The 15,911-nt window shown below is 44.4% G+C and overlaps 1 protein-coding gene across 4 annotated transcripts in view; it reads right to left on the reverse strand.

Annotated features, from left to right (window-relative positions):
* Positions 1–3,455: 3,455 nt before the first annotated feature.
* SMCO4 (single-pass membrane protein with coiled-coil domains 4) overlaps positions 3,456–15,911 on the reverse strand; it is a 50,210-nt gene continuing 37,754 nt past the window's right edge. For all 4 annotated transcript variants that reach the window (XM_083436956.1, XM_083436957.1, XM_083436955.1 and 1 more), the window contains exon 2: positions 3,456–4,343. In XM_083436956.1, coding sequence (XP_083293082.1) covers positions 4,023–4,202 — 180 coding nt within the window. In that variant the 5' untranslated portion in view covers positions 4,203–4,343 and the 3' untranslated portion in view covers positions 3,456–4,022. The remainder of the gene's footprint in view (positions 4,344–15,911) is intronic.

Genomic DNA, 15,911 nt, shown 5'->3' on the forward strand with positions numbered 1-15,911 from the left:
GGTGGACAGGGCGCACCAGGTGGCACAGGGGCAAGAGGGCACCATAGATAGTGTCCTTTCCAGCCATCTCCCCAATAAATCTTTCCCAAAAAAGATCCCCCCAAAAGCTCCTTAGTCTTTTCTTCTCCCGAAGATGTCCTGCAAGGTAGTGGAAGAAGGTAGAATTAAAACTGGTTTCATATGGCACTTCATAGAGTGTCGTGTTCCCCATAACCACCCCACGGTTCCTGACCTGGCAGATGGGAGCCTAAGTAGGTTTACTCATGGTTCCTTTTTGGGTCAACAAGAGGACATCCTTCCCATGAAGTGGGTTTAAGAATGCAGCCTTCACTCTACAAAGAGCTCCCCACTGAGAATATTTTTAAAACTTTTGTTTATAAGGGGTTTTCAAATAGCAACCCCAAAAGCCAGAAGCGGCAATAAAATAAAGGTAGGATTAAAAAAAAGGAAGCACAGAACCTGCCCAAGTATGGAAAGAAAACTGATGTTGGGGATGAGGGGAATTGGAGAAACCACAAGATCTCCACCACTGACCTAGATTTCTCAACTTCATCACCCTTGAGCCATTTCTTCCTAGCATATGGTTCTCAACAGTGCTTTTCTTTTGTGGGAGGGAGAGCTTGAAATAGCAAGGTTCTCTTGGGGGACGCAAGTCATTCAGCATGATCCATCTCAGGGGTCAAATATTCTGATACCTTAGTAATGCGTCCAACTTTAAACAAACAAACAGGAATCCCTTGAGTCCTCTGGCAGTTTCAAATTGCTACGGCTGTGTTTTTTTAAAGCACCTCTCATTTGAAAGAGCTAGGTATTCTCACCATTGTAAAGAGGGAAGGACAGTCCTCCCTATTCTCCTTTATTTTCTTCCAACTCAAAACAATATGTTAAAAAGAAAAAGGAAAGAAAAACTTATTTGCAAGAGCTCCATTAAAGTCTTGGCCCTTTATAAACATCTTGCACCGAGATGGGATTCACGCTAAGAAAATTTTGCTGCTAATAAAATCACGGCTATAAATGGATTTGTGGGGAAGGGAGGGCTGACAGAATATATGCAAAATGGTTTTATCAGGTAATGAGCACCTTTGGTGGCTTATCACATGATGGGGCTCGAAGAAATAGTGCACAGTGTGATTTTTTTTTGCTGCTAAAAGGATTCTAATAAATCATTCCATTCTGTTGCCGCCTCTTCACGCCCAGAAACAGTTTGAAATCCTATTGCTGAAACACTTAGAAAAGTTTTTGACCAGAATAATGTATGCAATTATTATTTTTTTTAAAAAAAGGAGTATTAAGAGAGACAGACCTGCGACCAGCAAATTTGTAAGCCGATGTCTTTTTTCACTTGCTGTCACTGTTTTTCTATACAGCAGAGCCAACTTTTGGCCCCCCCGATGTTGCCAAACTACAACTCCCATCACCCAGCATTTATGGGAACTAACATCTGAACAGCAAAAGCTTCCCCCACATTCACACCTGCCATACAGCTTTACTGTATCTCTCGTTTGATTCTCTATCATAGGAGAAAACCCTGTTAAAAGGGCAAGCGATGTGCAGCCTACAGACTGCAATACAGAAGATACTTGAGCTACCATTTGGCCCCCGCTCTTAGGAATGTTTCCTTTGGGGCACCGTGAAGAGCAGCTGCCGGTCAGTGTAGACGAGACTGAGCTAGAGCAGGATTTCCCAAACTTGGGTCTCCCAGCTGTTTGGGGACTACAACTCCCATCATCCCTAGCTAGCAGGGCCAGTGGTCAGGGATGATGGGAATTGTAGTCCCAAAACATCTGGAGGGCCGAGTTTGGGGATGCTGGTCTAGACAGTGGTTGGGTGGGAGATGCCAGGGTACCTCATGTATACCACCTGGAGGTGCATGATGGGAGGCAAATCTTCAAAATAAATATATTTTTTATTTTTATTGTGTTTGGAGAGTTTAGTGATCCCCTTGTAGAATCGCTTGTGAGAATGCACGCTCAGGCAGGCACACTGCACCTGCTTCTTTCTCATCTGTGTGAGTTCAGAAGATACCGTATTTTTCGCTCTATAAGACGCACCAGACCACAAGACGCACCTAGTTTTTGGAGGAGGAAAACAAGAAAAAAAATATTCTGAATCTCAGAAGCCAGAACAGCAAGAGGGATCGCTGCGCAGTGAAAGCAGCAATCCCTCTTGCTGTTCTGGCTTCTGGGATAGCTGCGCAGCCTGCATTCGCTCCATAAGACGCACACACATTTCCCCTTACTTTTTAGGAGGGAAAAAGTGTGTCTTATAGAGCAAAAAATACGGTATTTTAAAAAAAAATCATGCACCAACCATTCCCACCAATGGGAATTGTCCCAAAACAGCTGGACACACAAGTTTGGGAAAGATGGGAGCTAGAGGACTGAAGGGCCTGGTCATTAGAGAGCAGATTCCTATGTATGTTCCTACCTGAAGATTGACCACTGATGGTTGGGGAAGGCTCATAGTTCTGTGGCAGAGCGCCTGTTTGCATGCAGAGGTTTCCAGGTTCAATCCCCGGTAGGGCTGGGAAGGTGCCCTGCTTGGAACTCTAAGCCCCTGAAAAGTTTGGCATCACCTGTTCTCCTTTCTTTCCTTTGCACCATTGTTGTATCAGGCACCAAAGTCTCAGGAGGCTCAGGGAGGGGATGTAGATCAGTGGGGAGGACATCTGCTTTGCATGCAGAAGGTTTCAGGTTCAATCCTCGGCATCTCCATTTAAAAGCGTTGGGTAGGAGGCCGTGGAGAAAGTTTCTAGGCCGAGACCCTGGAGAGCAGCTGCCAGTCAAGACAATACTCAACCAGATGGACAAATAATTGGAGCCAGTGTAAGGTAGCTTGCTAAATTTCGTTGCCCTCAGTTTTAATGTACAGTGGTACCTCAGGTTAAGAACTTAATTCATTCTGGAGGTCCGTTCTTAACCCGAAACTGTTCTTAACCTGAAGCACTACTTTAGCTAATGGGGCCTCCTGCTGCTGCCGCACTGCCAGAGCACAATTTCTGTTCTCATCCTGAGGTAAAGTTCTTAACCCGAGGTACTATTTCTGGGTTAGCGGAGTCTGTAACCTGTAGCATATGTAACCTGAAGCGTATGTAACCCAAGGTACCACTGTATGTGGTTTTTATGCCGTGTTTTGAGCAGATCCTCAGTAAATGTTGGAAGGTCACTTCATTTTTATTTTTATTTAGGGAAAAATTAAATCCCCTGCATGTGGACCACTTTCCAAAATGCTATTTCTTATTGCTTCTCAAACCATTCCAGCCACCACTTAAAGCTACGGTTATCACTGATTACAAGCAGTTTTGCAGGGACACCCTCAAAATCTTAAAACTATCTTAACACCAGTTTAGCCTCACAGGGAAGCCTTTTGTTTGCCCTCTGATGTGCGTTTGATGGAAAACGTTACATAACGGAGCTGGGTTTTGTGTTTTTCGAGGGTCAAGTCAAAAAGAAAGCTTTTATGCAAGACTCATCTTCTTTATTCCAAAAATAAATATATGTATATATATATATTAGTCAAAGTTTTCCAAATGCCATTATAACATTCTGAAAGGGGGTTGGGGGGGCAGTTTTGTTTCTTTGGAAAGTTGCAAAGCCAACGTACAACGACTCACGGTAACAACACCAGCAATGTTGCCAACAAATTGATAGGCTCAAACTCGATTTATAGAAATTTTTGAAAGCAACAGTGAACCCCCCGCCCCCCCTTATGACGAAAGGGTTCGAAAAGGGGGAGGGGTCCCTGCGCTCCCCCCTCAAAGTCAAAAAGGCACATGAGCTGGGCGAGAAAACTTATTTTGTGCCATGGTGGCAAATACGTTCTGTGTTTACTGTGGAGTTTGGTTCAAGTCAAAGAAAGAAGATTCCTTTTTTCTTTTTGCAAAAGGATTATTATTATTATGAACTCGGAGATAGAGAAAAGGCTGTCTTTCTCTTCCTCCTTTTGGGGGCTTTTCATTTTGGTTTGGTTTTGGCATTGGGCAGAAGCGGAGGCAAAAGTTGCGGCGGAGTTTGACAGCCGCATCATTCCGTTGTGTTTGGGCGGGTCGCCACGTACACAAAGACCACGATCAAAAGGACGACCACGGCCAGCGTAGGGAGCACCACGGTCGTGACCTGCTGCCGGGCTTCCTGCATGGCTTGTTTTCGCTCCTTTTTGTCTCTCGACGTCTCTTTTTTGGGCTTCCCTTTCAGCTGTCTCATTCTCCTCCTCCGGGACTCGCCGTCAATCAGCCAAAACGAACAAACGGGAATCAAGGTTGTGCCGGGATGCGAACGAAGAAGCGCCTCTTCGAGCCGAAAGTTCTTTCCCTCCCGATTTTGAGGAATTCTTGTATTTAAAACCTGGGAAAGAAACAGAAGAGAAAAAATGATTCTTAGGCAAGGACAGGGGTAGCTGCTGAACAAGGATTAAAAAAAAAGAAAAAGATTTTCATTACAGTTTTCACAATATCTGGAACAGATAGAATCAAAAGACAAGAAAGAGGGGAAAGAGAGAAAGAAAACAGAGGAAAAGAAGAATGGAGAGATAAGAAACATTAAAGATAAAGGGCGCGGGGACTTCTGCTTTTCCATCGGCTGGTTACATTAGAAAATGATTATTTAAGATATTCTGTCCATCCATCTTTTCTACTTTCTGTTTAACTATAGTCAAAGTGCCATTCATTTCTTCTTCCCACAAGAAGCCCAAGAGAAAATCCCAAATTGTTGTTGTTATTACAGTGGTGCCTCGCAAGACGAAAAGAATCCGTTCCGTGAGTCTCTTCGTCTAGCGGTTTTTTCGTCTTGCGAAGCAACCCTATTAGAGGATTAGCGCTATTAGCGGTTTAGCGGCTATTAAAGGCTTAAGGGATTAGCGGATTAGCTGCTAAAAGGCTATTAGCAGCTTAGTGCCTTAGAAAAAGGGGGTGGGGAGTGGAAAAAAAACCCCAGGAATCGCAAGACATTTTCGTCTTGCGAAGTAGCCCATAGAGAAATTCGTCCTGCGAAGCACCTCCAAAACGGAAAACCCTTTCGTCTAGCGGGTTTTCCGTCTTGCGAGGCATTCGTCTTGCGGGGCACCACTGTAATTAGTTTCTGTTAGTTCCCAGCACCATTCCTCCATATTGGATAATAGTAGGTTCTTCCATCCATTGTGTTGGACAAGGAGTAAATGCTTTTATAGGGGAGAGTGGTGAAAATCAGGCCCAGATGCTGAATGCGGCCCTCAACGCTGCTCTGTCTGGCCCTTGGAACTAACCCCCCCCCCAGCTCACATCCCACAAAGGCTCTGCACATCCCACAAGTGTCCCAGGGGAGGTCGCAACTATATAAAACACAGCATTACAATCGCAACTAGACTATTTTTTCTACAGGAAGGTTGGGCAGACGTGAGGGTTGTGGAGATCAACATGAACCCTGAGTCAAGTGAAAACTAGTAGTTTGGGAAGTAGGGGCAGATAACTAGAATTAAGAAACTGAGCACATGTTCGTCCCGAGAATCTGTTTTCTGCACCCAAGCCAAGCTCACAATCGTTTAACACACAGAAAAATCTACTCCAGGTTTCCCATCCTCATGCCCCCCAAAATATTTCTTGGTTTTAGCAGCATAACTCTCGGGGAGGAAAGAGGGGAGACTTTTTGGTGCTCCTGTTGAACAACAGGGGGACAAAAGAAAGCCTTGCAACTTTGGTGCGTTTCCATTCATTAACCGTCTGCATTGGTTGCGTTCAGATTTTAAATCTCCTTTGCCTATACATCGCTTATGAGCCACCTTCCCCACCTAAGTGCACTCATGGGACTACAACTCCCATCAGTCCTAGCCAGCACAGTCATGGGAGTTGTAGTACACAACATCAGGCTGGCGAAGGCTGGCTTTGTACAATATGTAAAACAAACAACTCACTTTATTTTGTAAAATAATGCTGGTTTTGTAAAATAAGTAAAAGTAAATAAAACCTGTCTTCCCCTGATTATTATTATGATTCTACCCCGCCCATCTGGCTGGGTTTCCCCAGCCACTCTGAGCAGCTTCCAGAAAAATATAAAAATATAATAAAACGTCACAATACAAAACTTCCAGATACAGTGGTACCTCAGGTGAAGTACTTAATTCGTTCCGGAGGTCCGTTCTTAACCTGAAACTGTTCTTAACCTGAAGCACCACTTTAGCTAATGGGGCCTCCTGCTGCCGCCGCACCGCCGGAGCATGATTTCCGTTCTTATCCTGAAGCAAAGTTCTTAACCTGAAGCACTATTTCTGGGTTAGGGTAGTCTGTAACCTGAAGCGTATGTAACCTGAAGCGTATGAAACCTGAGGTACCACTGTACATGACTTTTATTTTTCTTTCTAAGGAAATCATAGGAGCCCTGTGCTCCTTTCACCCGATTCCTCCCACCCCGACATTGTTGTGAATATCTAGAATAGCTCAGGAGCTTCTACCCAAAGCATTCCTAAAAAGCCAGGCCGTCTCTCTGGGAAACCAAGGCCCAGACAGCCGTAACAATGCTCTCCTTGTGGAAAAATTACAGCACTTCATCATGCGGCAGACACTTCTCCAAGGCCACCAAAGTTGTGGCCAAGTTTAATTCAGCTACAAGGCAGGATCCCATTCATTCCAGGCAGTCGGACAAACAAGATAACACCAGCTAAGGGCTTGATGGCAATAAGGAGAATTAAGTGTCCTGTCGATAACGGGGCCCTCAGCTGCCATCTTGAACAACAGGTCCCAGCCAGAGGTCCACAGCCTTCTGCTTATATGCAAGGCAGACGATGCAAGGAGGAAACATGGATCTTTTCTCACTGCATTCAGACCCAAGGTGCATTCATCATCTCTGCAAGGCAAGAGGAGCAGGAATCAAAGGGCTTTCTGTGGACGGCTCAAAACCCACCTCATTTCCCCCCTGGCAAGGGCAGGAGAATTAAAGCTCGCTGCAAAAGAATGGTCACGCCTAGAGTTTCAAGAGAACAGGCTTTGTCAGGAAAATTTCACAGATGTAGACAGGGGATCGGGTATTCATTGGCCCACATGTTCACACGGCATCCATAATTGTGTATCTGCAGGATGCGCCGTCGTATGCCCCACGATTTTCAGAAGTATGTGGCCAAACAGATACAGTGGTACCTCGGGTTAAGTACTTAATTTGTTCCGGAGGTCTGTTCTTAACCTGAAACTGTTCTTAACCTGAAGCACCACTTTAGCTAATGGGGCCTCCCGCTGCTGCCGCACCGCTGGAGCACAATTTCTGTTCTTATCCTGAAGCAAAGTTCTTAACCCGAGGTAATATTTCTGGGTTAGCGGAGCCTGTAACCTGAAGCGTATGTAACCTGAAGCATATGTAACCCGAGGTACCACTGTATATTGCGAGCTGTTCACGCACAGAATGGGTTCTCGGCACCCCACGGCAGAACGGGGACCCCTGGCAGTCCAAATTGCAGTGGCTGAGTTACTTTTCTTTTTTAAAAAAATCACTGTTTTAGAGAAAGCTTCTTTAAAACAAAAAACAAATCTCAGTTGGCGCATGGCTGTTATCTAGATAGCAGAAAGCAAACCAAGAGATGGAAAGGAGGGATCCGTGTGAGGAAAAGAGACCATGAAAGGATCTGCTTCGTAAGTAGAGCGAAGCCAGTTTCTGTGGAGTTTGCACACATGTGCGCCAAGACTTGCAATATGGTTGTTCCAAGTCAGCTGCAGTGTTGCTATCCTTATTTTGCAATGTATGGAAACACAACACAAGCCTAATGTGAGTCCACAGTGTGATGCAGCAGCAAAAAAAAAGCTAATGTTATTCTTGGCTGCATCAACAGAAGTCTAGTGTCCAGATCAAGGGAATAAATAGTCCCACTCTATTCTGCCTTGGTCAGACCACACTTGGAATACTGTGTCCAGTTCTGGGCACCATAATTTAAGAAGGATATTCACAAGCTGGAATGTGTTTAGAGGAGGGCGGCCAAGTTGATCGAGGGTCTGGAAACCAGTCCTTATGAGGAACGCTTGAAGGAGCTCCATATGTTTAGACTGGAAAAGAGGCGACTGAGAGGAGATATGAAAGCCTTCTTCAAGTATCTTAAGGGCTGTCAAATGGAAGAGGGAGCATGCGTGTTTTCTTCTGCTCTGGAGGGTAGGACTCGAACCAATGGCTTCAAGTTGCAAGAAAGGATACTCCGACTAAACATTCGGAAAAAACTTTGACAGTAAGAGCTGTTTTGCAGCGGAACGGACTACCTCGTGAGGTTGTGGATTCTCCTTCCTTGGAGGTTTTTAAGTAGAGGTTGGGTGGCCACCTGCCATGGATGCTTGAGCTGAGATTCCAGCATTGCAGGGGGTTGGACTAGATGACCCCTGGGTCCCTTCCAACGCTAAGACTCTATGATTCCAATACATACAGTGGAAATCAGACTGGAGGAAAAACGAAGCGGTCAAAACAGAGGAACAGAGGAAGATGCCTTAGATTGCTCCATCAAGCTCAGAGTCTCAGGCTGGGAACATTTCCCATTCCTACCTTAGAGATACCAAAGATTGAACCTTGGGTCTTCTACATGCAGGCCAGATGTTCTAGCACTAAGCTATGGACCTTCCTATGTACATTTGGGGGGGGGGACTGCCTTATGCAGCTCAGAACTGTCTACACTAACTTGAGGTCCATAACTTGAGGTTTTTCCCTCAAGGAACTATTGGAGCACCCAAGACCATGCATGGAATTTGCCATCACAAGCCCTAGTGACGCTCACCAACTTTAAAAAGAGGGTTATAACCCCCACAATGTATGAAATTCACCACTTTTGAACGTATTGCATAGTGCCAATAAGCCCTGGAATTGTCAGAATGGCAGCTTTTTTGTGTGTGTCTTGTCTCTTATAAGGTTGGTGGTGATGAACCCTACTTCTAAGCTAGATGTTCCTTCGCTTTATTAAGTGCTCACAACCCAGAAAGGAGCTTTTGATGCCAGCGGCTCCATTTTATCCCCAAAGCTGGCTCAGTCTACAAGCAAATGCTGAAAGGAAATAAATGACCAGGAAAATAAAGAACTGTCCTTGAGTAGTTCCACTAAGCATTTTTAAAAGACCAGATACTTGTAATTTTCAAGTCACTGCATTGAAAGCTACTGGACTTTTTATTTATTTCTTTAAAAAAAATACTTAAGCATTCTTGTTTATCAAGGTCAGTAGGGTTTGGATTTAAAAAATGAAATATCTCTGAAGCATCATTTAAAAATAATGTACTGAAGAAGAGGTGGGGGGATAAAAACCTATTCTCAGAAGCCATTTATGTTGTGCCCTTTCACATTTGGTTCAGGTGTAATAATAATGCACCACACTTAACAAAAGGGAATTTGTAATAATAATAATAATTTTATTCTTTATATGCCGCCCATCTGGCCGGGTTGCCCCCAGCCACTGTGATCTGCTACCAACAAATTATAAAACCACAGTAAAACAACAACCATTACAAGTTGACACATGACTCGGACTACAAGAATTTGCTGAAATGGCGCAGTTAAGAAAGACCCTGAGAGGCAATTCAAAACAAAAATTTATGAAAAAATGGGATAGATATAAAACGTTATGTTCAAAAATACAGGAAAGGTTCGCTATCTATGCTAGCATTTGATTGACGTTGGAGTGACACTGAGATGAGAAATAAGACTAAGAGCACATATTGATATAGGAATGTATTAGATAATATGTAAAGAAATATACAATAATAAAAGTACATTCATTTGTAAAAAAGGAATATACAACAGGAAAGACAGGAAGTGTGTATATGATTGGGGGGGTTGTTTTTGTTTTTTCCCCTTTGTTCTTTTTTTTTGTTTCATTTTCTTTCTAGGTATATAAAATTTGTATATAATTTTTGTATACATGGTGGAAATTAAATGATAGTAAGTCCTGTAATGTAATATGACAACGTTTACCGATGTAATATAAGAATGTTAACAAATAACAAATAACAAATAAATAAAATGCAAATTCAAAAAAAAAAAGTTGACACATGATACAGATGTCTATGGAAAGTCCTATAATTGTTTATCTCCTTGACATCTGGTGGGAGGGTGTTTCACAGGGAGGGTGCCACCACCGAGAAGGCCCTCTCCCTGATTCCCTGTCACTTCACTTCTTGCAGTGAGGGAACCGCAAAGGAAGTAGGAGGGAGCAGAAGACCCCATAACACACTCCCCAATTCCTAAAAAATGGCTGAGTGGCTGTTAGTATTCTGTCTGCACTGCAACACAGAGCAGAAACTTTCCTCTAGTGCATGAAGATAAATTTTCTAGCATATCACAGAAATTTCCGGCAGCCCATTACATACCACTGAAGTATTATGATCTGTTCGTCCCCCCTACCTCCACCCTCCCCAGTTCCGTTATTTTCAAGGGTAAAAAGCTTTTAGTTATATGCACGCCAATTCTAGGAGTATTAGGAGAGCACATGAAATTGCCTTCCTTCAGACGGGAGATAGGTATCCCCCCCCCAACCGCCCCCGCCAAATTACAGGCCTAAATCAAAATTGACCTGCCATTAACAAAAACATCGCTTTTTACAGTTAAGTGCGGCTCGGAAAGTTTCCGGGCTTTCCGATTGCATTTGGAAGAAATGAAAATAATCTCCACATTCTGCCAGAATGACAGGAAGTAAAGAAAGAAAGAAAAAGGGAGGAAAGAGCTATTTCAATGAGGTTTTAATAATTCCAAGTGTCTCGGGACTGCTTCACAGGTGACATCTCTTCTATAGCAGGGGATGAAGGAAGAATATATATTTTTTGCCCTGATCACCGCCTGCGGCCATTGCAGATGTAGTAACCCTACTTAGCATTCACGTTACAGCTTTCTGAGTGCTCAAAGCACTTTCACATATATTATCTCAATTACCCTTACAACACCCCTGTAAGGTAAGCCGCTATTATTATGGTCTGCATATTACAGGCGGGGGAGAAAGAGGCTGAGAAGCAGTTACCGCATTTTTCGCTCTATAAGACACACCCAACCATAAGATGCACCTAGTTTTTAGAGGAGGAAAACAAGAAAAAAAAAATCTCCATCTCTGCGCAGCACCATTCGCTCCATAAGACGCACACACATTTCCCCTTACTTTTTAGGAGGAAAAAAGTGCGTCTCATGGAGCGGAAAATACGGGAGCTTGTAATATCCATGAGTCGCCATTCTTTTTTAGTTGGGACCTCGCTCGTTTTCCATTTTTGGGCTAACAAAACACGGGCTGCAGTGGTGGCATTCATAAATAGCCTTTTTTGACACCTGGGAATTTCTATCTGAATTATCCCCAACGAAAAGGACTCTGGGGTTTTTTTGTGGGGGGGGGGTTGGGGTTGGAAAAGTACATTCAAACATTTTTTTCCAATTCATTATAAATTATTTCCCAGTACTCTTACCCTTTTACAAGTCCACAGGGGTCATCTAGTCCAACCCCAATGTAGGAATCTTTCCTTCAAGGAAATACTCCATGGCATATGTGGTTCCTCTCTGCTGTTGAAACTGTCTGTTTAATAATTTGAGAATGGCACAGGGAGGGAGCCACCCTAAGAAAACCTTTTTTCTGTTTAGCATTGCAAAATCTCCCTGCTCCCCCCCCCCCCCCCGATTAAGTTCTTTTTACCTGTTTCTTAGGGAAATCGCCCAAAAATCAAACACTGCCAATCTGGGCTGCCATACGCCTGGGTTTCCCCTGGATATTTTAGCCGCTTTTTGAAAATTCCGCCCAGACGCCATTTTCGACAGATGGATCCCGGCTCTCTGCGGGAAATTCCGGACGTATGGCAGAACCTAGTACAGTGGTACCTCGGGTTAAGAACTTAATTCGTTCTGGAGGTCTGTTCGTCTGTTCTTAACCTGAAACTGTTCTTAACCTGAGGTACCACTTTAGCTAATGGGGCCTCCTGCTGCTGCTGCACGATTTCTGTTCTCATCCTGAAGCAAAGTTCTTAACCCGAGGTATTATTTCTGGGTTAGCAGAGTCTGTAACCTGAAGTGTCTGTAACCTGAGGTACCACTGTACTATGAAAAGTGAAAAGCAATAGAACTTTCCTGCTCTTTCCTTCCCAGTCTGAACAAGCAGAGTTAGGTTTATGGTAAGCAAAATTTGTCAGGAAAAAAAGGGCAGGACTGGTCCTATCCCCACCCTACTCTCTCCATGGATCCAACAGAACAGTGTTAGAAATTAGCCAGGGGCCAGGCGCGTTTTTCCATCTGGAAGGGGATCCAATTGCAACCACGAGGAGATCTCTGAATGCCATGTAGACGACTGACATCTCCACCTGGCTGGCTGCTCCAGCTTTCTTAAGCAGGTAAGCCAGGCATCTCCAAACTTGGCCCTCCAGCTGTTTTGGGACTACAATTCCCATCACCCCTGACCACTGGTCCGGTTAGCTAGGGATGATGGGAGTTGTAGTCCCAAAACATCTGGAGGGCCGAGTTTGGGGATGCCTGAGGTAAGCAGAAGAGCGTATTTTCATTGCATTTATCTCCCACCTTTTTCTCCAATGAGTCCATGGTTCACCTCCCCTCCTCAGTTAATCCCTACATCAGCCCTGTGAGGTTAACAAGCTACGACTGGCTCCAAGGCTTCCTGACTGGGTGGGGATTTGAACCCAGGTCCTGGTCCGATACTCTTAACCATTACAGAACCCGGGTTCCCTAGAGTACTTCTGAGTAGATCTAGAGTACATCTAGATCAAGGGAAGTAATAGTGCAACTGTATTCTGCTCTGGTCAGACCTCACCTGGAGTACTGTGTCCAGTTCTGGGCACCACAGTTCAAGAAGGACACTGACAAACTGGAACGTGTCCAGAGGAGGGCAACCAAAATGGTCAAAGGCCTGGAAACGATGCCTTATGAGGAACGGCTAAGGGAGCTGGGCATGTTTAGCCTGGAGAAGAGGAGGTTAAGGGGTGATATGATAGCCATGTTCAAATATATAAAAGGATGTCACATAGAGGAGGGAGAAAGGTTGTTTTCTGCTGCTCCAGAGAAGCGGACACGGAGCAATGGATCCAAACTACAAGAAAGAAGATTCCACCTAAACATTAGGAAGAACTTCCTGACAGTAAGAGCTGTTCGACAGTGGAATTTGCTGCCAAGGAGTGTGGTGGAGTCTCCTTCTTTGGAGGTCTTTAAGCAGAGGCTTGACAACCATATGTCAGGAGTGCTCTGATGGTGTTTCCTGCTTGGCAGGGGATTGGACTCGATGGCCCTTGTGGTCTCTTCCAACTCTATGATTCTATGCTCTGGGGCAGCTATAGATAAAACAAATATGGGGAAAGCAAAATGTCCCTCAGAGAATGATCTGAAATATTTTCCTTGAAGTCTGAATTTGTTTTATTCTGGATTGTTTTATTTGATGTTTTAACGCAGAGCTCTCCAAACTTTTCATGTTGGTGACGCACTTTGTAGACACGCATCATTTCGTGGTGCGGTAATTTCAGTTTTACCAGCAAAACCAGCCCCTACACTAATGTTTAGCAACACAAGGTTGGGAAAGCTCTGTTTTAATGCGTTGCAAACCACTTTGATATTATGTTCTTTAAAATATAAAGTGGTATAGAAATGAACTGAACAGTAACAACACTGTGATGAATTCCATTTATTACAGCACCTAGGCATTCCGTTGTAGCGACTGTAACCTACGTTTAAGGTGCCATTTGGTTATTCCCTTATAAATCCGAAATGTGGTTATTGGCTTATAAATCTGAAACCGCCTGTGGAAGAGCTTCTGAATGCTACAGGTATGGTCAGCCACATGAAACAGAACCAAATCTCTCCACCCTGACCTACATTTCTAAACCCCCATTCAATTCCCACTGGTTGACTGGACGCATGTATTGAAGGCATGGAAAGTGCTATGCTGTGATTTCTTTCTAAGGAATAATTTAATAACTTATAACTATGTATGTCTCACGATCAATCTCAAGGCCACCCTTTATCAACTCCTGCAAATTAGGCTCTCTTCCTTTTTTAAAAAAAAAAAAGCTTGGCAGACAAACGGAACTTGCCAGAAAGCCGGCATTATCTGATAAAACCTTTGCATGTATTATCGAGGGTCCAAAGGTCTCTTGAGCAACGTATATCGTTTACAAATCCAAAGAACAGCCAATAATCCGCTAATCAAACACAGAGATTTATGGGCTCACAGGCAGGGCATCAAAATAAGTCTCCAAGTAGGGATTTATAGGGGATGAATTTGCAATCCCCAACTGCCACAATTATAAAAAGGAAATTTCCATAAAATTTGGGGTTAGACGTTATTTAACGTTTGCAAAATCAGGGCAGATCAATAATGTAAGAAGTGTGCCTTGAGGAATGCAGAATACGATAACTGCTTTTGGTCACATTTTAAAAAAACAAAACCATATTTGGGGAGTTGAGGAGAAGAATATTATAGAAATAACAGGGAACTACTACCCATTCAAATATGTATACAGCAGTTTCATAAAAAATATAACAAGGCAGCCTGTAACATAAAACACATTTCAGTAATATAAATAAAAACATCAATAAACGTTAGTTGGTTTAAAGGGGGGGGGGAATCATGCTTCAAAGCCCAGTCTAAATAATACAGTTTTCAAAAGATATATAAAAGACGGCATGGATTAACTCCGGCCATACTTCCAGTGGCAAGGAGTTCCACCTGCCACAAAAACAGGGTCACCAAAAGTGCCCCATCAGAAGATCTCAGTGACTGAGGTGGAGCCCTAAAGAATCAGGTAACTCTTGAGATACTTTGGGTCCACCTTGCAGAATTAATTATAGAATTGGAAGGGACCACGAGGTTCATCTAGTCAATGCAGAAACCTTTTGCCCCGGTGTGGGGCTTGAACCCACGACCTTGAGATTTGTGAATTATACACAAGGAAATGGAACCTGGTCCAGAAGCCTATTTGGGGCTGGCACAGGTCTCTCAGCAAAGCAGTGACGTGTCGCCAGTAAGCTGTTCATCAGTTACAGCTTCCAAGGGCAGCCCTACACAGTGTGTGTTACAGTAATCTAGTCTTGAAGCAACCAATGCATGGACCACGAAGATCAGGCTACTCTGGACAAGGAATGGTTGCAGCTGGCTGGCCGGCCAAAGTTGGGAGAAGGCACTCCTTGACACAGAGGTCATTTGGGCCTCTAGTCACCAAACTGGATCAAGGAGCCCCCACCTCCCCGAGCTGTGAACCAAGAAGAGACTGGTGGATCAGCCCAGTGGCCGATCTGGTCCAGCATCCTGCACGCACAGTGGCCAGAAAGATGCCTCTGGGAAGCCCAAAACCAGGACCTGAGCAGTTTCATAAAAACACAGAATTGTAGAGTTGGAAGGGACCCTGAGGGTCATCTAGTCCAACCCTGTGCAATGCAGGGATCTCAGCTAAAACTTGCAGTTCCAAGCCACTGGCATTCAGATGCATACAGTGGTACCTCGGGTTAAGAACTTAATTCGTTCTGGAGGTCCGTTCTTAACCTGAAACTGTTCTTAACCTCAGTGGTGTAGCGTGGGTTGTCAGCACCCGGGGCAAGGCAAGTAATTTGCGCCCCCTAGAGTGAGTGAGCCAGATGGGGCAGAGAGCTGCGAGTGCGAGCGTGCCCCCCCAGATGTTGCGCCCGGTGCAGCCGGCCCCCCTGCACCCCCCACGCTACGCCACTGCTTAACCTGAGACACCACTTTAGCTAATGATGGCTCCTGCTGCTGCTGCGCCGCCGCTGCACAATTTCTGTTCTTATCCTGAAGCAAAGTTCTTAAACCGAGGTAATATTTCTGGGTTAGCAGAGTCTGTAACCTGAAGCGTCTGTAGCTCGAGGTACTACTGTACAGGACTGAGGCCGTTTAAGGCTTTAAAGGTCAGCACCAACACTTTGAATTGTGCTCGGAAACGTACTGGGAGCCAATGCAGATCTCTCAGGACTGGTGTTATATGGTCCCAGCGGCCACTCCCAGTCACCAGT

The sequence above is a fragment of the Podarcis tiliguerta genome (genome assembly GCF_965153285.1).
Source record: "Podarcis tiliguerta genome assembly, chromosome: 4".
Lineage (NCBI taxonomy): Eukaryota > Metazoa > Chordata > Lepidosauria > Squamata > Lacertidae > Podarcis > Podarcis tiliguerta.